We start from the raw sequence: 17,489 nt of genomic DNA on the forward strand, positions 1-17,489 counted from the left end.
TTTGGCCTTGGGGCTGCAGTTACCTCTCCTTTTCAAGACCTTGGGGTCAATGTTTAACCTCTCTGGGCCTCATCCAAGAAATGGAAATACTAGTAATACTCCATATGGTTGTTGCAAGGATGAAATCTCTGTAGAAAGTGCCGAGGAATGCCTAGCACAACCAAGAGCTTGTCAAACTTGTCACGCTTTACTGTCTGTAGCGTGCATTAGGCAAACGATAGTTTTGTTTATTTCATCTTCCAAGTATAAGAATACATTGCAGCTCGACATTTTGACACCAGACCCTAAAGCTTTCCCACCACCACCCCTGCTGCGACAAAGCACTACGCTCCTTACGACAGCGTACGACGCCTAGCCTGACAGGAACACCTCTTACGGTAGAACGCTCGGGCCAATCCGCTGCTCCCGGGCGAAAACGTAACTGCGCCTGTGCATGCGCAGGGCGGGGAGACCTTGGCGAAGCGGCGGAGGCGCCCAGCGGAGGTGAAAGCATTGGCGGAAAGGAAAATACCGCGGAAAAATGCAGAGCTGGAGTCGTGTGTACTGCTCCTTGGCCAAGGTGAGGGCCGAGTAGATGGGGTCGTGCTGAGCCAGAGGCACGGAAGGTCCCGCTCAGTGGGTCCGGGACGCGGCCTAAGCCCGTTGGCCTGGCGGAGCCCAGGCGCCTGGCCCGCACCACCCCTGGCCCCGGCTCAGCCCGGCCGTAGGCTCCGAGGTAGCAGCTCATGCTGCGGCGGCAGCAGGCGAGGGACGGGCCTGGGCCCAGGCTGTGGCGAGTCCTTTCAGGTTGTGTGACGGCCGGCGGTCACACATGCCACACCCCCAAGCCTGGGCCGAGGGCCATCCTGGTCACACAGAGGCCTCTACCTTGGAGGAAGTGTAAGCCACCCACGTCCCGTGTAGTCTGGCTCTTCATACAATCTGCCTTTTTCTCATCCTAATTCTGACCCCTGAGTGGCCTCATTTTATGCAGTGGGCAGGTAACCTTGGGGTCACTTCGTGAATGGTTCAGACCCAGTCAGCTCCAACAGAAAACCCTCGGAATTCTCCTAAGATCTTGTCAGTGTTGGCAGCTTTCAGCTGGTGTTCATTGCCATCTCTCAGGTCTTCCTGGATACTTAAATCTTTAATTGCAGCAGGTTATCAGAACAACTTTCCTTTTTAACCTGCCTACCACCCACAGCCAAATTGTGTGTATGTGGCACCGTGGCCGGGTACTATATTGGTGGAGACCTCAAAAATAATATAGCGATCAAACCCCTTTGTTTCAGAGATGAGGAACCTGCGTTCCCAAAAGTTAATGTAACATTCTGTAAGTCATACTTTTAGGGAGCGGCGGAGGTGGGACTAAAACTCTAAGATTGACAATCCGCTGCTCTTTGGGTTTGCTGTCCTGACCTCAAGTGTTAAGAGTTGCCTTGGAATAGTTTTGTCACTGCCGCCCATTTATTTTGCCCACTGTGATAGGAGCAGGGGCTGTTTGCTTTCTTTCTGCCTCATTGCCCTTAGGAAATGGTTGCCATCCATATACAGAGATTAGGGAGATGATGATGCATTTTATCAAACTGTAGTAGCTCCAGAACGTAAGTACATTACTTGGTGCATTTTCCTAAGTTACCTAGTCTAATTTGCTATTCCTAGTTGATGGCTCAGGAACATCTTCATAGATGGTTCTAAGTAAATATGGACTATATATACATGCTAGCTTAGAGTTAGGAAACCAAAATTACAGGTAAAAGGATTATCATGTATAAATTATTCAAGTATTTAAGTTAGAACTTTCAGAGCTTTATTTATTTATTTATTTATTTATTTATTTATTTATTTATTTATTTATTTTGAGACGGAGTCTCACTCTGACGTCCAGGCTAGAGTGCAATGGTGCGATCTGGGTCCACTGCATTCTCCGCCTCCCGGTTTCAAGCGATTCTCCTGCCTCGGCCTCCCGAGTAGCTGGGATTACACGCGCCCGCCACTACACCTGGCAAATTTTCTTGTATTTTTAGTAGAGATGGGGCTTCACCTTGTTGGCCATGCTGGTCTGGAACTCCTGACCTCAGGTGATCCGCCCACTTCAGCCTCCCAAAGTGTTGAGATTACAGGCGTGAGCCACCACGGCCGGCTCAGAGCTTTATGACATTAAAATGATCCCTGGCACTAATAATTAGCCATGTTTTCTGAAAATTGTATAAAAATACCATTGAATACATTTTTAAAATTAAGTATGAGATGGTTTGTTGACTGTTCATAATAAAAAGATGGGTGTGGCAAGCTGAGACTGAAAAGTTTAAATGATTAGTTATCGTCGAAGAGGGGAAATTGATCTGTAACTTCTGTGTGGCAATGGAAGATACACTAATAATCCTTGCTTGATACATTTGCCAGAAATTGTTCTGTTTTCATCAGCCTTAAGTAGTTCTATGTTTTGAATTCATATCTTACATAATAGGAACATTTTCTTTTTCTAGAGGGGCCATTTCAATCGAATATCTCATGGCCTACAGGGACTTTCTGCAGTGCCTCTGAGAACTTACGCAGATCAGCCAAGTGAGTACTTAAGTAAAATATTTTTTTCATCACATTAGTTGACAGTTCGTTTCTGTTTCAATGTAAAAGCAAGTGAATATTGGAATAACTTATGTTAAGTGTCTTATAGTTCATTTGTTTATGTATTTATTCGTTTGACTGTGTGTTGAACTAGTGTGTTCCAGGCGGTGAACAAGGTAAAACCCTGCTCTTGTGAAACTTGTAATTTGGTGATAAAAGACAAACAATATATAAGTAACGGATAAATATTTTGAGAAGTAACTGACAATTAAAGCAGGTGATAGGGAGGAAGAGAGATAATTTTAGATCCAGTGTCAGGAAAGGCCTTTCTGAGGAGATGATATCTGGGCAGGGTCCTGAGTGAAGTGAGGGATTGAGGTTACTTCAGGCAGAGGGAAACAACACTGAGAAAGGTCTGAGGTGGAACTTAGCTTGTGAAGTTTAAGGAATAGCAAGAAGGCTGGTGTGGCTGGAACAGAAACCCATAGAATGTAAAATCAGAGAGGTAGGCAGGAGACAGATCATGGAGTGCCTTATAAGCCAGGCCTAGTAGTTTGGATCATACTCCAAGTATGGGAAACAAAGGTTTTGAGCAGGGCAGCAATTTCATATGTTTACATTTAAAAAGTTAATTTTGTCCATTGAGTGAGGTTGTATTGGTTATTTTAACACTGTTTAGAATGATGAGATGACTTTCTTAACATCCTGAATGAAAGTCTTCATGGGTTTATCAAAAGCATGTTTTAAAGATTAGCAGGATGTACCTTAAAAGGAAGCTATGGATCATGGAATTTTCTCCTGTATACTTTTTTTATATTTTTGAAGTTCCTGTAAAGGATATGTGTTTTATTTTTTTTTAGTATTTAAAACAGAAAATTGATAGGATTATATTGAAGTATTTTGACCTGTCAGTACCAAGGATATTGATTATTTGAAATGAACTGTTTTGACATTTACTGAATTCACCCATATGGATTATAAGTAAAATCGAATGTCTTAAAGCTTCAATTATAGAAATCATTGTCTGGGGGAACTGTGACTGTCAGTCTCCCTGCATTCTGTGAAGTAATTTAATCCTGTATCCTCAACTGTTATCCAGCCATTATCATTTTGGATATTTTATTTCTAGAGGAAGGGGGAGGATTCTAGTCACCCATGACCAACAGTGAGTGAGTGATTTATCCTAGCTTTAAACAGGTCAAGAGTCCTTTTTTAAAAAAAGCTAGTATGATGATGAGGGGAAAAGTTGGACCTCTTATACACTTTGTCTCTTGTTAAATGGGAATCTCATTTTCTCAACTCACATAACAGGAGAGATGTTAGATTTTCATTTCTAAAGGATGTTTTTCATAGCTAACTCTATACCTTTGGAATCAGTCAACAAAGATTATTCAGTGCCTTCTATTTACCAGGCAGGATTTTAGTGGAATGAGGATGAGCATTTCACGATCAGTTTGGGGATCCCTTGACATTGAGTAAATCATGAATCACTTAGTACCCATGTATGTAAAGTGTGTAAAAGCTTTGAGTGGATGCAGTAACAAGCATTTTACACACATACTTGTATTTGTCTGAGGTATGTGCTTACTGTCTTTTCCTCAGGAATGCAAACTTCATCAGGGCAGGAACTGTGTGTGACTGACTGTTTTGTTTAGTACCTAAAGTGATACAGTAGGTAATCAATACATATTTATTGAATGAATGAACCCTGGGCCAGGTCTGTTTTAGTTGCTGCTCTATGGCAAAGCATCTGGTATGGTGTCTTGTACAAAGTAAGTATCCAGCTACAACAGTAATAATATTAACTGATGCACTAAGGGCTTAACTCTGTCTTGGGCGCAGATTTAATCCTCATGGCCTTTCTACTACCTATGTGCTGCTGTTCTCCCCATTTTATAGATGGAAGAGTTAGGTTTTTCAGCTAGGAAATGACAGAGCTGGGAGAATCCTTTTGACTTCAGAGCCTGCATCAGTTTTCTTCCTTACATGAGTATTGATGGACTCTCCTGAGAAGTTCAAATCGTATTATGATACAGTCTCGGTTAGAACATCTGAGAGATGTCTGAATAGCCTTATGAACCAGGTTCATCAGAATTTGCAAAGTTGTGTGTGTTGCTGTTGATGTGACCTTTTATTTCATGACAGCACTTAATCAAACTTGTAGCACTTATATCACTCATGTTCACTCATTCATTCATTCTTTTATTATTTCGACAGATACTAGTATCTACTATGTGTTAGTCACTGGACTAACTACTGGAATACAGCAGTGAGCAAGACGGACAAGACCCAGCTTTTATAGAGCTTACAATTTAGTTGGGGGAGACAAACATCCAACACATAATTGTGACGGGGCCCACAGACTAAGCATAGGGAGTGATGACATCTATATTATATGGATTGGGAATGATCACATAATTCTTTCCTAAGGAATTATGTTGATAGCTGAAGAGGTTGAGAGTAACTCTGGTTACAGGTTGGACCTTTTACTGTAATTTTTTTTTTTTTCCTATTTAGACTATAAGAACTAGGGCTATGTCATTTATGTATACACACACACGACACAGCATGTGCAGGCACACCCCCCCAAGAGCTTAAAGTAGTGTTTGTAATGTGAAATGCATGCTGTTAGTGTTTATTTCTAGGTAGATGGAACAGATCGTACATACGTAGACCAGCATAATTCTATGCACGTAGGCTAAGAGTAGTAATTCACTGTTACTGAGGCTTAAACTGCATGGTATTGGTGAGTAAACAGAATGTGGTAGGAGATGAGGCTGGAGAAATAGTTACTGAAGGAACTTGGATGTTGTACTTAGGAACATGGGCTTTACCTAACAAGAGATTGGGGAACTAGTAAAGCCTAACAACAAAGAGAATAACATCTGATTTGGGCTTTAGCTCTGCGGTAGCACTGGGTAGACTAAAATGGAGGATGTGAATGAGACTAGAGGCTGCCGGACTGAAGTTTGGAGGTGGATCTGAAAAGGGGAATAACACTGAGTGACCAGTATGCACCTGGCACCTTCTTAGGATCTTAACATGCGTACTCTCTGATCCTCACAACCGTAGGCTGCAGGTGTCATCCTTACTATTATCCCCATGTTATATCAAAGCCCAGAGAGATTGAGTAATTGGCCCAAGAACTTAGCCGGGGTAGAGTTTGGAACCCAGGTTTGTTTTACTTCAGATCATTTCTTTCTTTACTGTATTTCTTCTTTAGGGACCAGGAGGTTATGACCAGGAAGTGGAGTGTTGATTTCAGAGGCTGAACAGTTTTGGGTGATAACAAGTATAGAGTGTTCACTATGGGAGGAGGTTACTGAAAAAGACTGGAGAATAAGGCCATTGACAATGTAAAAACAACTTCCCTTACCCCTCAACAAAATGTCAGCAAATAAACCTTGCCAAGTAGCTCTTATATTCAGTACATTTGGTAATTAATGATTATTGCTGTATGACATCTCTTTTCCTGTTTAATTTTTCTTTTTAAAAATCTGGGTTTTTTTTTTTTTTCCCTAAGTCAAAGTCTCGCTCTTGTCTCCTAGACTGGAGTGCAATGGCACAATCTTGGCTCACTATAACCTCCGCCTCCCAGGTTCAAGCAATTCTCCTGCCTCAGCCTCCTGAGTAGCTGGGATTACAGGCGCCTGCCACCATGCCCAGCTAATCTTTGTATTTTTAGTAGAGACGGGGTTTCGCCATTTTGGCCAGGCCGGTCTTGAAGTCCTGACCTCAGGTGATCTGCCCGCCTCGGCCTCCCAAAGTGCTGGTATTACAGGCGTGAGCCCTCGCGCCCAGCCAAAAATCTGGTTTTATCTTCATTTTGACATGTGCCTCTTTTTCCTCACTGTATTGTAAGGTTATTGAAGGTACTGATGAGTCATAAATATTTGATTTTGTTCTGATAGTAAAGCATATTCTTGTCATTTTAGTTGAAGTTCTTGATTGTCCAGGAGATTATGGGATCATCTGAGTGTTTTGGCAGGCGATAGAACATAATGGTGTGTAGGAGCATACATGTCAGAATCTAGAGGACCTTGTTTGAATCCTGGCTAGATTACTTACTAGTTGTGTAGCCTTATGCAAGTTATTTAGTTGTTTTCAACCTTTTCTTCCTCTGTTAATGGTAGTAATAACTATGTCATAGAAATGTAATGAGGCTTACATAAAACAGTACACGTGACTGACTCACTAACTGGCACATTGTAAACTACCCAAGTGTTAGGTATTGTAGACTGACTTTTTTTTGAAACAGGGTCTTGCTCTGTCATGCAAGCTGGGGTGCAATGGTGCGATCTTGGTTCACTGCAACTTCTGCCTCGCAGGTTCAGGAGATTCTCATGCGTCAGCCTCCTGAGTAGCTGGGACTACAGGCTTGCACCACTATGCCCAGCTAATTTTTGTATTTTTAGTAGAGATAGGGTTTCACCATGTTGGCCTGCCTTGTCTTGAAGTCCTGACCTCAAGTGATCCACCCACATTGGCCTCCCAGAGTGCTGGGATTACAGACTGACTTCTTGAGATACATCTTATAATTATATTGATGATTAAAATTGATTTGTAACACAATTTATTTTTTATTTGTAAAAAAAAAAATGCTGTGTTTGTAAAATTTATTTATTATTTGTAACACAACACCTTTATTTCAGTGGTAGCTTGGATAACCTGGTGCCTTATTTTCCTTATAATCTAATATGTAACACTTGGAGAATTTGTAGAGTACTTTTCTTGCCTTTTTTCTTTGAGTTAATTTTAATAACATTAATTGCCTTGTTTAAGTCAGTCACCTCTTATTGTACTCCAGTATTTTTAAAGTATCAACCTGATACTTTAAACCGGATAGGAGCACACATTTCAGAATCTAAAGGACCATGTTTGAATCAGCTGATACTTCACTGACACTTAAAACACAGATTGCTATTCAGCTGTCATTTGCCATTTTTCCATCAGGCTTGCCTTAAATAAATGTATTTCATTTAACTACTTTTCTGTATCCTTTTTTTTTTTTTTCTGAGATAGAGTTTCGCTTTTGTTACCCAGGCTGGAGTGACACTGTTTCGGTTCACTGCAACATCCACCTCCCGGGTTCAAGTGATTCTCCTGCCTCAGCCTCCCGAGTAGCTGATTACAGGCTCTCACAACCACGCCTGGCTAATATTTTGTATTTTTGGTAGAGGTGGGGTTTCGCCATGGGAGGCTGGTCTCAAACTCCTGACCTCAGGTGACCACCTGCCTCGGCCTTCCAAAGTGCTGGGATTACAGGCATGAGCTACCATGCCCAGCCTGTATTCTGATTTTTTAACTTTATGTATGAGACTTAACCTGTGAAATTCTTCTTGACAAGGAGAGGGTGAGTCAGAATCGTGTATTATCAGCTTTCATTTGTATGCATCCTTTGGTACAGGTGAGAGTTAGATTATTTTTCTGACATTTTATTATGAAAAATTATAAACATTTAGAAAATTGTAAAAATTTTACATTGAACACCCATAATTTTCTTCCATTAACATTTTCTGTGTTTACAGTACCACATATGTGCTCATCCATTTATCCATCAGTCCATCTAATTTTTTGATACATTTCAAAGTAAATTGCAGACGTGTGTATACTTCCCCTAAATACTGGTTTGTTTTTGAAAGTTTGTTCCTGGCTTATACTCTCCTGTATTCTCACTTGACAGATCTTTACATAAAGAGTCTGCTTTTTTCTCATTTTTGTGCATCTTAGCACTTTAGTGGTATTGTGATGGAATATTACATCTAGTATCTATAGTGAGAGAGGAACTCTTGAATTTTTGGTGTTTTTTGAAGTTTTTTAAAAAAAAATAACCCCTAAGATTACGTAGTGAATAGGGAAATGAAACCCAAGGGTTTTGGCTATTATCTTTTATCTCTTGTTTACTTCTCCTGACCTTACTAAAACAGTTCTTTTCCAAACCAAATTTATTTTTCATTTTAGTACCATAGACCTACTATAAGAATTGTTATATATCAGTGATTAGAGATACATGCTCAAAAATACATACACTCAAAATTTAAAATATTTAATTCAGTTTTATTGTCATTAAAAGGGTTTTTGGAGAATCATAGCAATGATATGTTATAAATATATATGCTCATGTAAGAATGAGAAAAGAATATAAAATATGGCAAAAATTGAATTTTATAAAAACTTTCCTAGAGGAAAGATTGGGAGGTCCTATAAACAGTTTTCTCTGGGTTGTATGGCAATGTGGATGGGTTGTTTTTTTTTTTTTTTTTTGATTTAGTGTATTTAAATGTATTCAGTAAACTTGTATTTTTAATCAGAAAAGACATTAAAAATTCAGCAAAGAAACCTGTTTTGTAGCTTGTATTTATATTACTCTGAAATTAAAAATTAGAACCCATTTGAGGGATGATGTGTAGATTATCACTTGGTTCAAGATTTGAAAATAAAAATACATTTTATTAGATACTTAATTCTGAACCTAAATCTGAACCACGCAGGGTGGCTAAAAAGCACAGATGGATCAGTAAAAATTGAAGCAATTTTTCATGTATTGAAATGACTGTACATATTTTTTCATGTATTATCTCAGTTATCTTCTGCTATAACCAAAGAGAATCTAGTACTTTCATTTATTCAGCAGGAGGGATTCTTAGATTTTTGTGGATAATTGGGCTGAATAACTTAGTTATCCACCAACACAGAGGTTCTGTGGTTCTGTTCAGGCCAGCAAAGGTTTTTGAATGATATTACTCTAGGGATGTGTGTTTTTGGGGAGAGGGGGTGATGCAAATTAGAATAGTATTCTTTGTAGGTCAGAATATACTTACTATGTGTAGAATACTTACTATGTGTGCTAGAGGTACTATGCTAAATTATTACATACATTATTTTATTCTATGAAGTAGATTTTTTTGTGGTCTTTCTTTTGCCAGGTATGGAAACAAAGATGAGGCAGGTTAAATTACTCACCTAAGGTCACTTAGGTAGTGATTATAAAGCTTGATTATTGCTCTCTGGGATTTTAGTTTATGATGGTTAAAACTGAGGAATGGAATAGTATTGAATAATGGAAAGACTACTGGAAGTAGAGTCAGAAAGCTTAGTTTGTCTCTGCAGTTCACTTGCCAGTTAACCTTAGACAAGTTAATTGACCTCTCTGAACTTCTTGTTTCTTCTGTGAAATGTCTTATTTATGACATCTTTATCTTCCTCATAGGAAATTCTGAGACTCAAACATGATGATATATGTGAATATGTGTTATGAATTGCTAAATGCTAGACGAGTTGTGGTTGTCAGGACAGTGGAAGGGGAAGAAAAGGGAGACTGTTTCCTAACTCTTAAAAGTCATTGTTACTTTATTTGAAGTTGGATTGAGAAGAATGGGAGTAATTGAACTTATTTGCACATTAGTATTACAATTGTTACACTCCTAAGGATACTGATCAAAATTAATTTTCAATTTTTTATCTTTATTTGAAAAATAGCCACAATAGTTAATTGAATATTCTGGTTAGCCTATTATCTTAAAGTATATAACAAATACCAATATGCAAGTTCAAAACATATTTGTTAAATATTACGTGGAAGCTGTTTTTTCCCTCATATTTCAGAAGTTAAGGACCTGAAAAAGGTAATAGGTCTTACATTTATTGGAAATATTAAAGCATTATATAAAATTATCTTATTTAATTCTAATATCAGTCATTGAAGGCAGTGTTTTCATCCCCATATTACAGAAAGGTTAAGTCCTTTGGTCAAGTTTACACAACTAATCATTGGCAGTGCTGAGATTTGAAGCCCAGAATGTCAGATTCCAAAGCTCAGGCTCTTTGCTTCATACATACTTGTCTTCCAGTATCACTAAATTCTTGTCAGTTATTAAATCAATAGAATTTAGGAAGGTCAGTGGATACAATGTTAGTATTACAGAACTCAGTTATGTTTCTGTATAGAAAATGAAATTTAAGATAACAGAAAATGAAATTTGAATATTTATGCCATTTTTCAGTAGCATCAAAGAGCATCAAGTAGTAGTAAAAAATAGTGCAGAAAATATGTAGAAAATGCTGATTTGTACTCTAAGAGATTTAAGTATCAGGTTATTTGTTTGCTCTTCCAAAGACCTCTTTTTGGTAACTATTAAGCAATTTACTATTTTATATCAATTTGCTTTTATTATAGTTGATGCTGATGTAACAGTTATAGGTTCTGGTCCTGGAGGATATGTTGCCGCTATTAAAGCTGCCCAGTTAGGCTTCAAGGTAAGGTTTGAACTCCAACTAAGTATTGATTTATTTTAATTTGGGAAGGGTTGATCATATGTATAAAGTACTTTGCGGGCAAAAACATGGTAAATACTTTCTTAACTCTATAAATAACTTGTAAGCCTGAGACTAATAAAGATTAGGTTCATTTGGTTATAGTATTCTCTTGGAATGGAAAGTGAAATCTATTAGTTTTCTTCTCTTCCCAGTACTTTTCATTTTGACTTCTAATCACACTTTGGAAGATACAGTGATGGAACTAAAAGCGTATATTTGGTAATGTTAAGCACACAAAAATATCTTTTAGAATAATTCACTTTTGGGTTAGCCCAAAAGAGTTTATTATTATTCAAATGGTAAATTATAAAGGACTATATATTTTAGTCTCTGTGAAAACACAGCTCAAATAGCTTGTTTTGTAGACAAATTAAGACATATATTTGGAATTTTAGTGATCTGAAACATTGGGGTTATGTGCAGTTAAATAATATTTTCTTTGGTTGTAGACAGTCTGCGTTGAGAAAAATGAAACACTTGGTGGAACGTGCTTGAATGTTGGTTGTATTCCTTCTAAGGTGAGCATATGTTTTGTACAGCGCAGAGATTGTTTTTGGCTAGCAACCAACTAGAAGGATGGATTGAGACTAGATTAGACAAATACACTTGTTAAAAAACAATCCAAGTTGTGGCACATTTCACACAGAGAAAAAAAAGAATGATAAAAAAACACACTTCTCTTTTGTAAAACTTAAAGAGTGCTGTCACTAGTCTGCCGCTCATTCCTGAAATAGCTTCCTTGTCTCAGAATGCCTAGCTTTCGACTCAGACAGACTCTGATGTTCTCGTTTTTTCTCTATCTTTCCTTCACCAATGTAACAGATAATAGATAGTAAGTAAATTGTTCTTTTAGGTCCTTTATGTATGTAAACATGACTGCCTTTTTCACCTGCCACCCTGAAGTATGTACTTACGCCTTTATTTTTAAAGAAAGTAAAAGTCTTTTTCATTCTTGCTTGTTGAATGTTTTTCACATCATTATTGTCTGTCTTTGATTAATAAGAGAAACTGAATTGGTGTAGTCCCATATACTATTCCATGTAGAGAATGCCATGTCTTTTTTTAACTTCTTTTTAAATTTTTATTGTAAAGTGACAGATTACAATTGTATATATTTATGGCGTACAAAGTGGTGTTATGATTTATGACTATAATGTGGAATAATTTAGTCAAGCTAATTAACATATTCATTACCTACCATTTTTGTGATAAGAACATTTGAAAGAGAATATTGGTCAGGCACGGTGGCTCACACCTATAATCCCAGCACTTTGGGAGGCCGAGGCGGGCGGATCACCTGAGGTCGGGAGTTCGAAACCAGCCTGACCAACACGGAGAAACCCCATCTCTACTAAAAATACAAAATTAGCCAGGTGTGGTGGTGCTTGCCTGTAGTCCGAGGGAGAATTGCTTGAGCCCGGGAGGCAGAGGTTGCGGTGAGCCAAGATCGCACTATTGCACTCCAGCTTGGGCAAAAAGAGCGAAACTCCATCTCAAAAAATAAAAAGAAAGAGACTATCATTTCATGAGTGCTTTTTGATTATTTGAAGTCTATGTATGAATATTTGATAATTTAATCTTTTTAATATCCTTTAGGCTTTATTGAACAACTCTCATTATTACCATATGGCCCATGGAAAAGATTTTGCATCTAGAGGAATTGAAAGTAAGTATACTTTTCATACTTAATGACATAACCAGACTGCTTGACTTGGCTCTTCTGTCTAAAGACTTAAATGTGTCTAATGTATGTATAATAGATGTTTAGTGAAGGAAGAGTAAAATAAAGAATCTCAAAAATGTGGAGAGATTTACTTAAAAAGGAAGGCCTAAATCCAGATTTCTCCCAGCCAAGTATAACCAAGCCTAACTGCAAATCCAGATTTCTACCATTATATCTTCTGTTCCTTTGCCAACTTTTTCCTGAGGTTTGCCTTTATGTGTTTTTGAAGAGTCAGTCTTCATTTCCTGAAACTTGGAGATCACTGAGAAGGCTGGATTCCTGAGTACTGTGGGGAGACAGAGGAAGGAAGGAAGGCCCACTTAAGCTTTTGGTAGTAGAAAAATTAGAGCGAAAGAGTGAGGCATAGCAGAAAAGGAAAAGGACATTTCATAACATATCTTGTCTCCTGATATACTTTTTGAGCTGTTTTAATCTTTTGTCTTCAATTATTGTTGTTGGTAGGTACTTCCAGAAAGGTAGTCCCTTCTGGGCAGGACCTAGTCATAACCTTGGGTTGTTACTTTTCCTTCATTTGTTTATTTACAGAGGTAGGTTTGAGGGGTTACTTACAGGCAATCCATTGGGTATAGAGATGATGTGTACGCACTAAAGCATATAGAATATCATACTAGATGAAAAATGGAATGATGTAAAGAAAGAACAGCTGGGGTAGTCAGGAGACCTGCATTGTAGGCAGGGCTTTTACATCCTAGCTCTGTGACCTTGGGTAAATCAGAAATCTCTCAGAGTCTCTTTTTCCTTATCTCTAAGATATGTGTTGGTTGTTATATGAGGTACTTTCTAAGATACCCTTCATACCTCTAAAGTTTAATTGAGTTGAGCATTTTTATCCAATACTGTTGCTTCAGAGTTCTCTTCTGAGTTGAATGAGTGATTAAAACCTAGGTGATTAAACTTTGTCAGCTATAAGTTATTACATTTTGAAACTTTAATACTGGCTTTTATGAGCATTAGGTTGAAATTTTCCAGTTGGTGAGTGAAAAACACTGCACAGTGCTTCAAGAATTTAGCTAAGGACTAAAGATTAATTTAACAAATTACAGTGTCCGAAGTTCGCTTGAATTTAGACAAGATGATGGAGCAGAAGAGTACTGCAGTAAAAGCTTTAACAGGTGGAATTGCCCACTTATTCAAACAGAATAAGGTCAGTGTGAATTCAGATTTCTGCTTTACTTTGAATACACATTAAACTTTGCATTATGGAGTGGTGATATTTGAACTTGGTTACAGGGGAGTATGTATTTAATTTAAAAGAGCTTGCTAACCTGAAATAGATTTCCCTGACATATATCACATGTTTTGCTGCACCATGGTGTAGCATTACTGAGTAAGGAAGCATTTTGTTTTAGATAAATTATTTACAGAGTAATTTTTCCTTCGAATGATTCATCAAACAAATTACTTTAAACTTTGTGAATTTATAAACATTATTTCATAAAGGTTGTTCATGTCAATGGATATGGAAAGATAACTGGCAAAAATCAAGTCACTGCTACGAAAGTTGATGGCGGCACTCAGGTTGTTGATACAAAGAACATTCTTATAGCTACGGGTTCAGAAGTTACTCCTTTTCCTGGAATCACGGTATTTATGCTTCGTAATTTACAACCATTACAACTTTTCTTTAGAAATACGTTTTATAAATTATTTTTGCTATTTGTGAACTTTGAGAGATTTCTGACTGAAATACTATTTTGATGGTCATTCAGCTTTGGGAAGTTAACCTGTCTTTATTCTGCAGTGATTTTGACCAGCTATAGAACACTTTATATTAAGATATGTTTGAGTACAGTATGAAGTTAAAATTGACCATTGCGTTTGGAATATTGGAGGATAAAATTTAAAGTCAGCATTTTTAATGAGATTTGATGAAATTAGGTATATAGATACCTCAAAACAAATAAATGACTTAGTATTTTTAGTGATTCTGCTGAGATCACAGTTTATAAATACATTTATCTCTTCATATCCTTCGTGGATTGGTTCTAGGACCTTCTCTTGGATACCAAAACGCACAGATGCTCAAGTGCCTTACATAAAATGACATAGTATTTGCATATAATCTGCATACTTCCTCCTGTATACTTTAAGTCATCTCTAGGTTACTTAAAATACCTAATACACTGTAAATGCTATGCAAGTAGTTCTTATACCGTATTGTTTAGGGAATAATGACAAAAAAACCCATCTTTACATGTTTGGTACAGATGCAACCATCAATTTTTTTTCTGAATATTTTCAATGCATGGTTGGTTAAATCTGCAAATTCAGAACCCATGGATATGGAGGGTCGACTGTACTAGGTTTTTTTCAGATTATTTTGATTATATCTTTTGTTTTTCTTACAGATTGATGAAGATACAATAGTGTCATCTACAGGTGCTTTATCTTTAAAAAAAGTTCCGGAAAAGATGGTTGTTATTGGTGCAGGAGTAATAGGTGTAGAATTGGTAAGTGTTGTCTTTCTGCCTCTTATTACCTCCTTGGAGTTGGAAGGGACTTAAAGGTCACCTTTTTGATTCTTTGTATAACATTATAGGCTGATCAGCATTGAGTTTTGCTTGAACACTTCTAGTAATAAAGAATTTACTTTTGTTTTTTTTCAAGACAGCCTATTTATTTACTCATTTAGAATGTTCTTCTTTATTTTAGTCTGTTTCCTTGTACCTTCCACCCTCCTATTTCCTAGAACTGGTCTAATTCTTTTTTAATATGACAGACATTCAGATATTTGAGGACAGCTTTTATCCTGAGCAAATTGCATTCCAGATAAAGATTATTCTCTTTACCATGACATACATGATTTGGCTCTTCCCTTCTCTATCCTCATCTTGATGCCTCTTAGGTTTTAGAAATGTCAAACTACTTGCATTTCTCTGAACACCATGTTATTTTAGACCTTCTGTCTGCCTTGTTCTCCCTTCTTGTCCATTTGGCAGCTTTCCACACAATTCCAATGACCTCTCTCCATTTTAGAGCCACTGTGCCTTGTAATCACCAGGAATTGCTCTACTTCTGAAATAATACATTCAGATATTTTATTATCTAACCATGACCTCCTTTCCTCTTTTACTCAGTTATTCCTAGTGTACTTTGTACCCTTTTTTTAGGTTTTCTAGTCCATAGATCTACTTTCTTGCGATCTGCCCTTTCTAGTCTTGACTGCGTTCCTTATCAGCTTAGATGCCAAGTCCATCACTTTAAACACACTCTTACAGGTGTCCTTGAGTTGCTTGCCTCACTGTGCTGTCATATCTGCTTGACAAAACTCTAGTTCTGGTTGAATGCAGCAGTCTGCCCTTTTTATGCTATTTCCAGGCTATTGACTGCACCTGGAGAAAAACACACCCTACGCATTGGTGCTTGTATTAATTCTTGGCACAGACCTCAACAAGAACCTCAGCCTTGCTGACAGTTTATTATTTCCTAAGATGGTACACTGCCCTGGTCTCTGCAATGGCCATTTTCATTTTCTGCTCTTCTCAAATCTCTGCTTGTATACTGTCTTCTCTGCCTGTGGATGACCTTGTCTTTTAAATATTACATAAAAGAGAAATCATCAGATGAGAACTCCCTCAAATTGATGTCCTAAATTTGAAAATGCTTTTACCTGTTGTTACACCTATCCTTTTGATTATCTCTCCTCTTACTATGGAAATGCCATTTTCCCTGAGACTAATCCCTTTACTTATGCTTGGTAGCGCATCATTTGCCTTTTCAGAGACTTGTTTTGTGATTTTTATTCATGTATTTTTAAGTCTTCAGACTCTTTCCTTCTCATTTACAATTTCATGTGCTGCTATGTGTGCACCTGTGTACCATACACATGCTCAGATGCATTTGCAGTCATTAACACAGATTTGTGTGCACATAAATACTCCTTCTCTTGGTCCCATGTCCTTCTTGAGTTACCAATTTTGTTCGCACTTTTCCTTCAAAACCCAGCTTCTTAAAAGAGTTGTCCATGCTTTATTTCATCAACTTCCACTCACTCCTCAGTCTATGGCTTGTACCAATAAATTGCTCTTGGGGCATGAATCCTTTTGTTGCTCAGTCTGGTGAAATAATTTCTTCACTGCTTTATTTGGCAGTAATTAGCATTGCTGATTTTCTTGCCTTTGAAACTCTTTCCCTAACTTCTGCGATTTCATAGTCTTCCATTTTTACATCTGCTCTTTGGGCTGAATTCTCTGTATTATGCAAGTCCCCTTTCTTAGGCTTCCCTTTAATTGTTAGTATTTTTCTTTTTTTTTTGAGTCAAGGTCTTGCTCTGTCACCCAGGCTGGAGTGCAGTGGCACGATCTCGGCTCACTACAACTTCCGCCTCCCAAGTTCAAGCGATTCTCCTGCCTCAGCCTCCCTAGTAGCCGGGACTACAGGCACCCGCCACCATGCCAGGCTAATTTTTGTACTTCTGGTAGAGACAGGGTTTCACCATATTGGCCAAGCTGGTCTCAAACTCCTGACCTTGTGATCTGCCCGCCTCGGCCTCCTACTAAAGTGCTAGGATTATGGGTGTGAGCCACTGTGCCTGGCCAATTGTTAGTATTACTCTAGATTCTATCTCAGGGTTCTGTCCTAGACCTTTTTTTTGCCTTTCTACAGAATATTCTCTTCACTCTCACCTCAGTTGCCTAAGGACTACATATGTCTGCAGCCTGATCCTTTCTCTTTGCCTCTAGACTTTTATATCTGAATGTCTACTTGTGAGTCTCACAAGCACTCTGTTTATTCACTAAATGTATAACTTAACCTTTCTTTCCCCATCCTGCTCCCACTCCCCACCTCAAACAAAACAAAACCAAACCTAATTCTCTTCTGGCATTTCCCACCTCAGTGAGTGGTACTGCTGTCTATATAAAGTCCTAAGCAAGAAGTTTGG

The 17,489-nt window shown here is 38.0% G+C and overlaps 1 protein-coding gene across 2 annotated transcripts in view; it reads left to right on the forward strand.

Annotated features, from left to right (window-relative positions):
• The first annotated feature begins 379 nt into the window (after nt 1–379).
• Nucleotides 380–17,489, forward strand: part of DLD (dihydrolipoamide dehydrogenase) — a 41,142-nt gene continuing 24,032 nt past the window's right edge. For both annotated transcript variants that reach the window (XR_002724658.1, XM_023183049.1), the window contains exons 1-8: nt 380–559; nt 2,469–2,547; nt 10,724–10,803; nt 11,313–11,381; nt 12,460–12,529; nt 13,651–13,751; nt 14,048–14,191; nt 14,956–15,057. Coding sequence is in view for 1 of the 2 variants with exons in the window: in XM_023183049.1 (XP_023038817.1) it covers nt 521–559; nt 2,469–2,547; nt 10,724–10,803; nt 11,313–11,381; nt 12,460–12,529; nt 13,651–13,751; nt 14,048–14,191; nt 14,956–15,057 (684 nt within the window). In the remaining variant the exon portion in view is untranslated. The remainder of the gene's footprint in view (nt 560–2,468; nt 2,548–10,723; nt 10,804–11,312; nt 11,382–12,459; nt 12,530–13,650; nt 13,752–14,047; nt 14,192–14,955; nt 15,058–17,489) is intronic.

This window comes from Piliocolobus tephrosceles, chromosome 8 (genome assembly GCF_002776525.5).
Source record: "Piliocolobus tephrosceles isolate RC106 chromosome 8, ASM277652v3, whole genome shotgun sequence".
In the NCBI taxonomy this organism is placed as follows: domain Eukaryota; kingdom Metazoa; phylum Chordata; class Mammalia; order Primates; family Cercopithecidae; genus Piliocolobus; species Piliocolobus tephrosceles.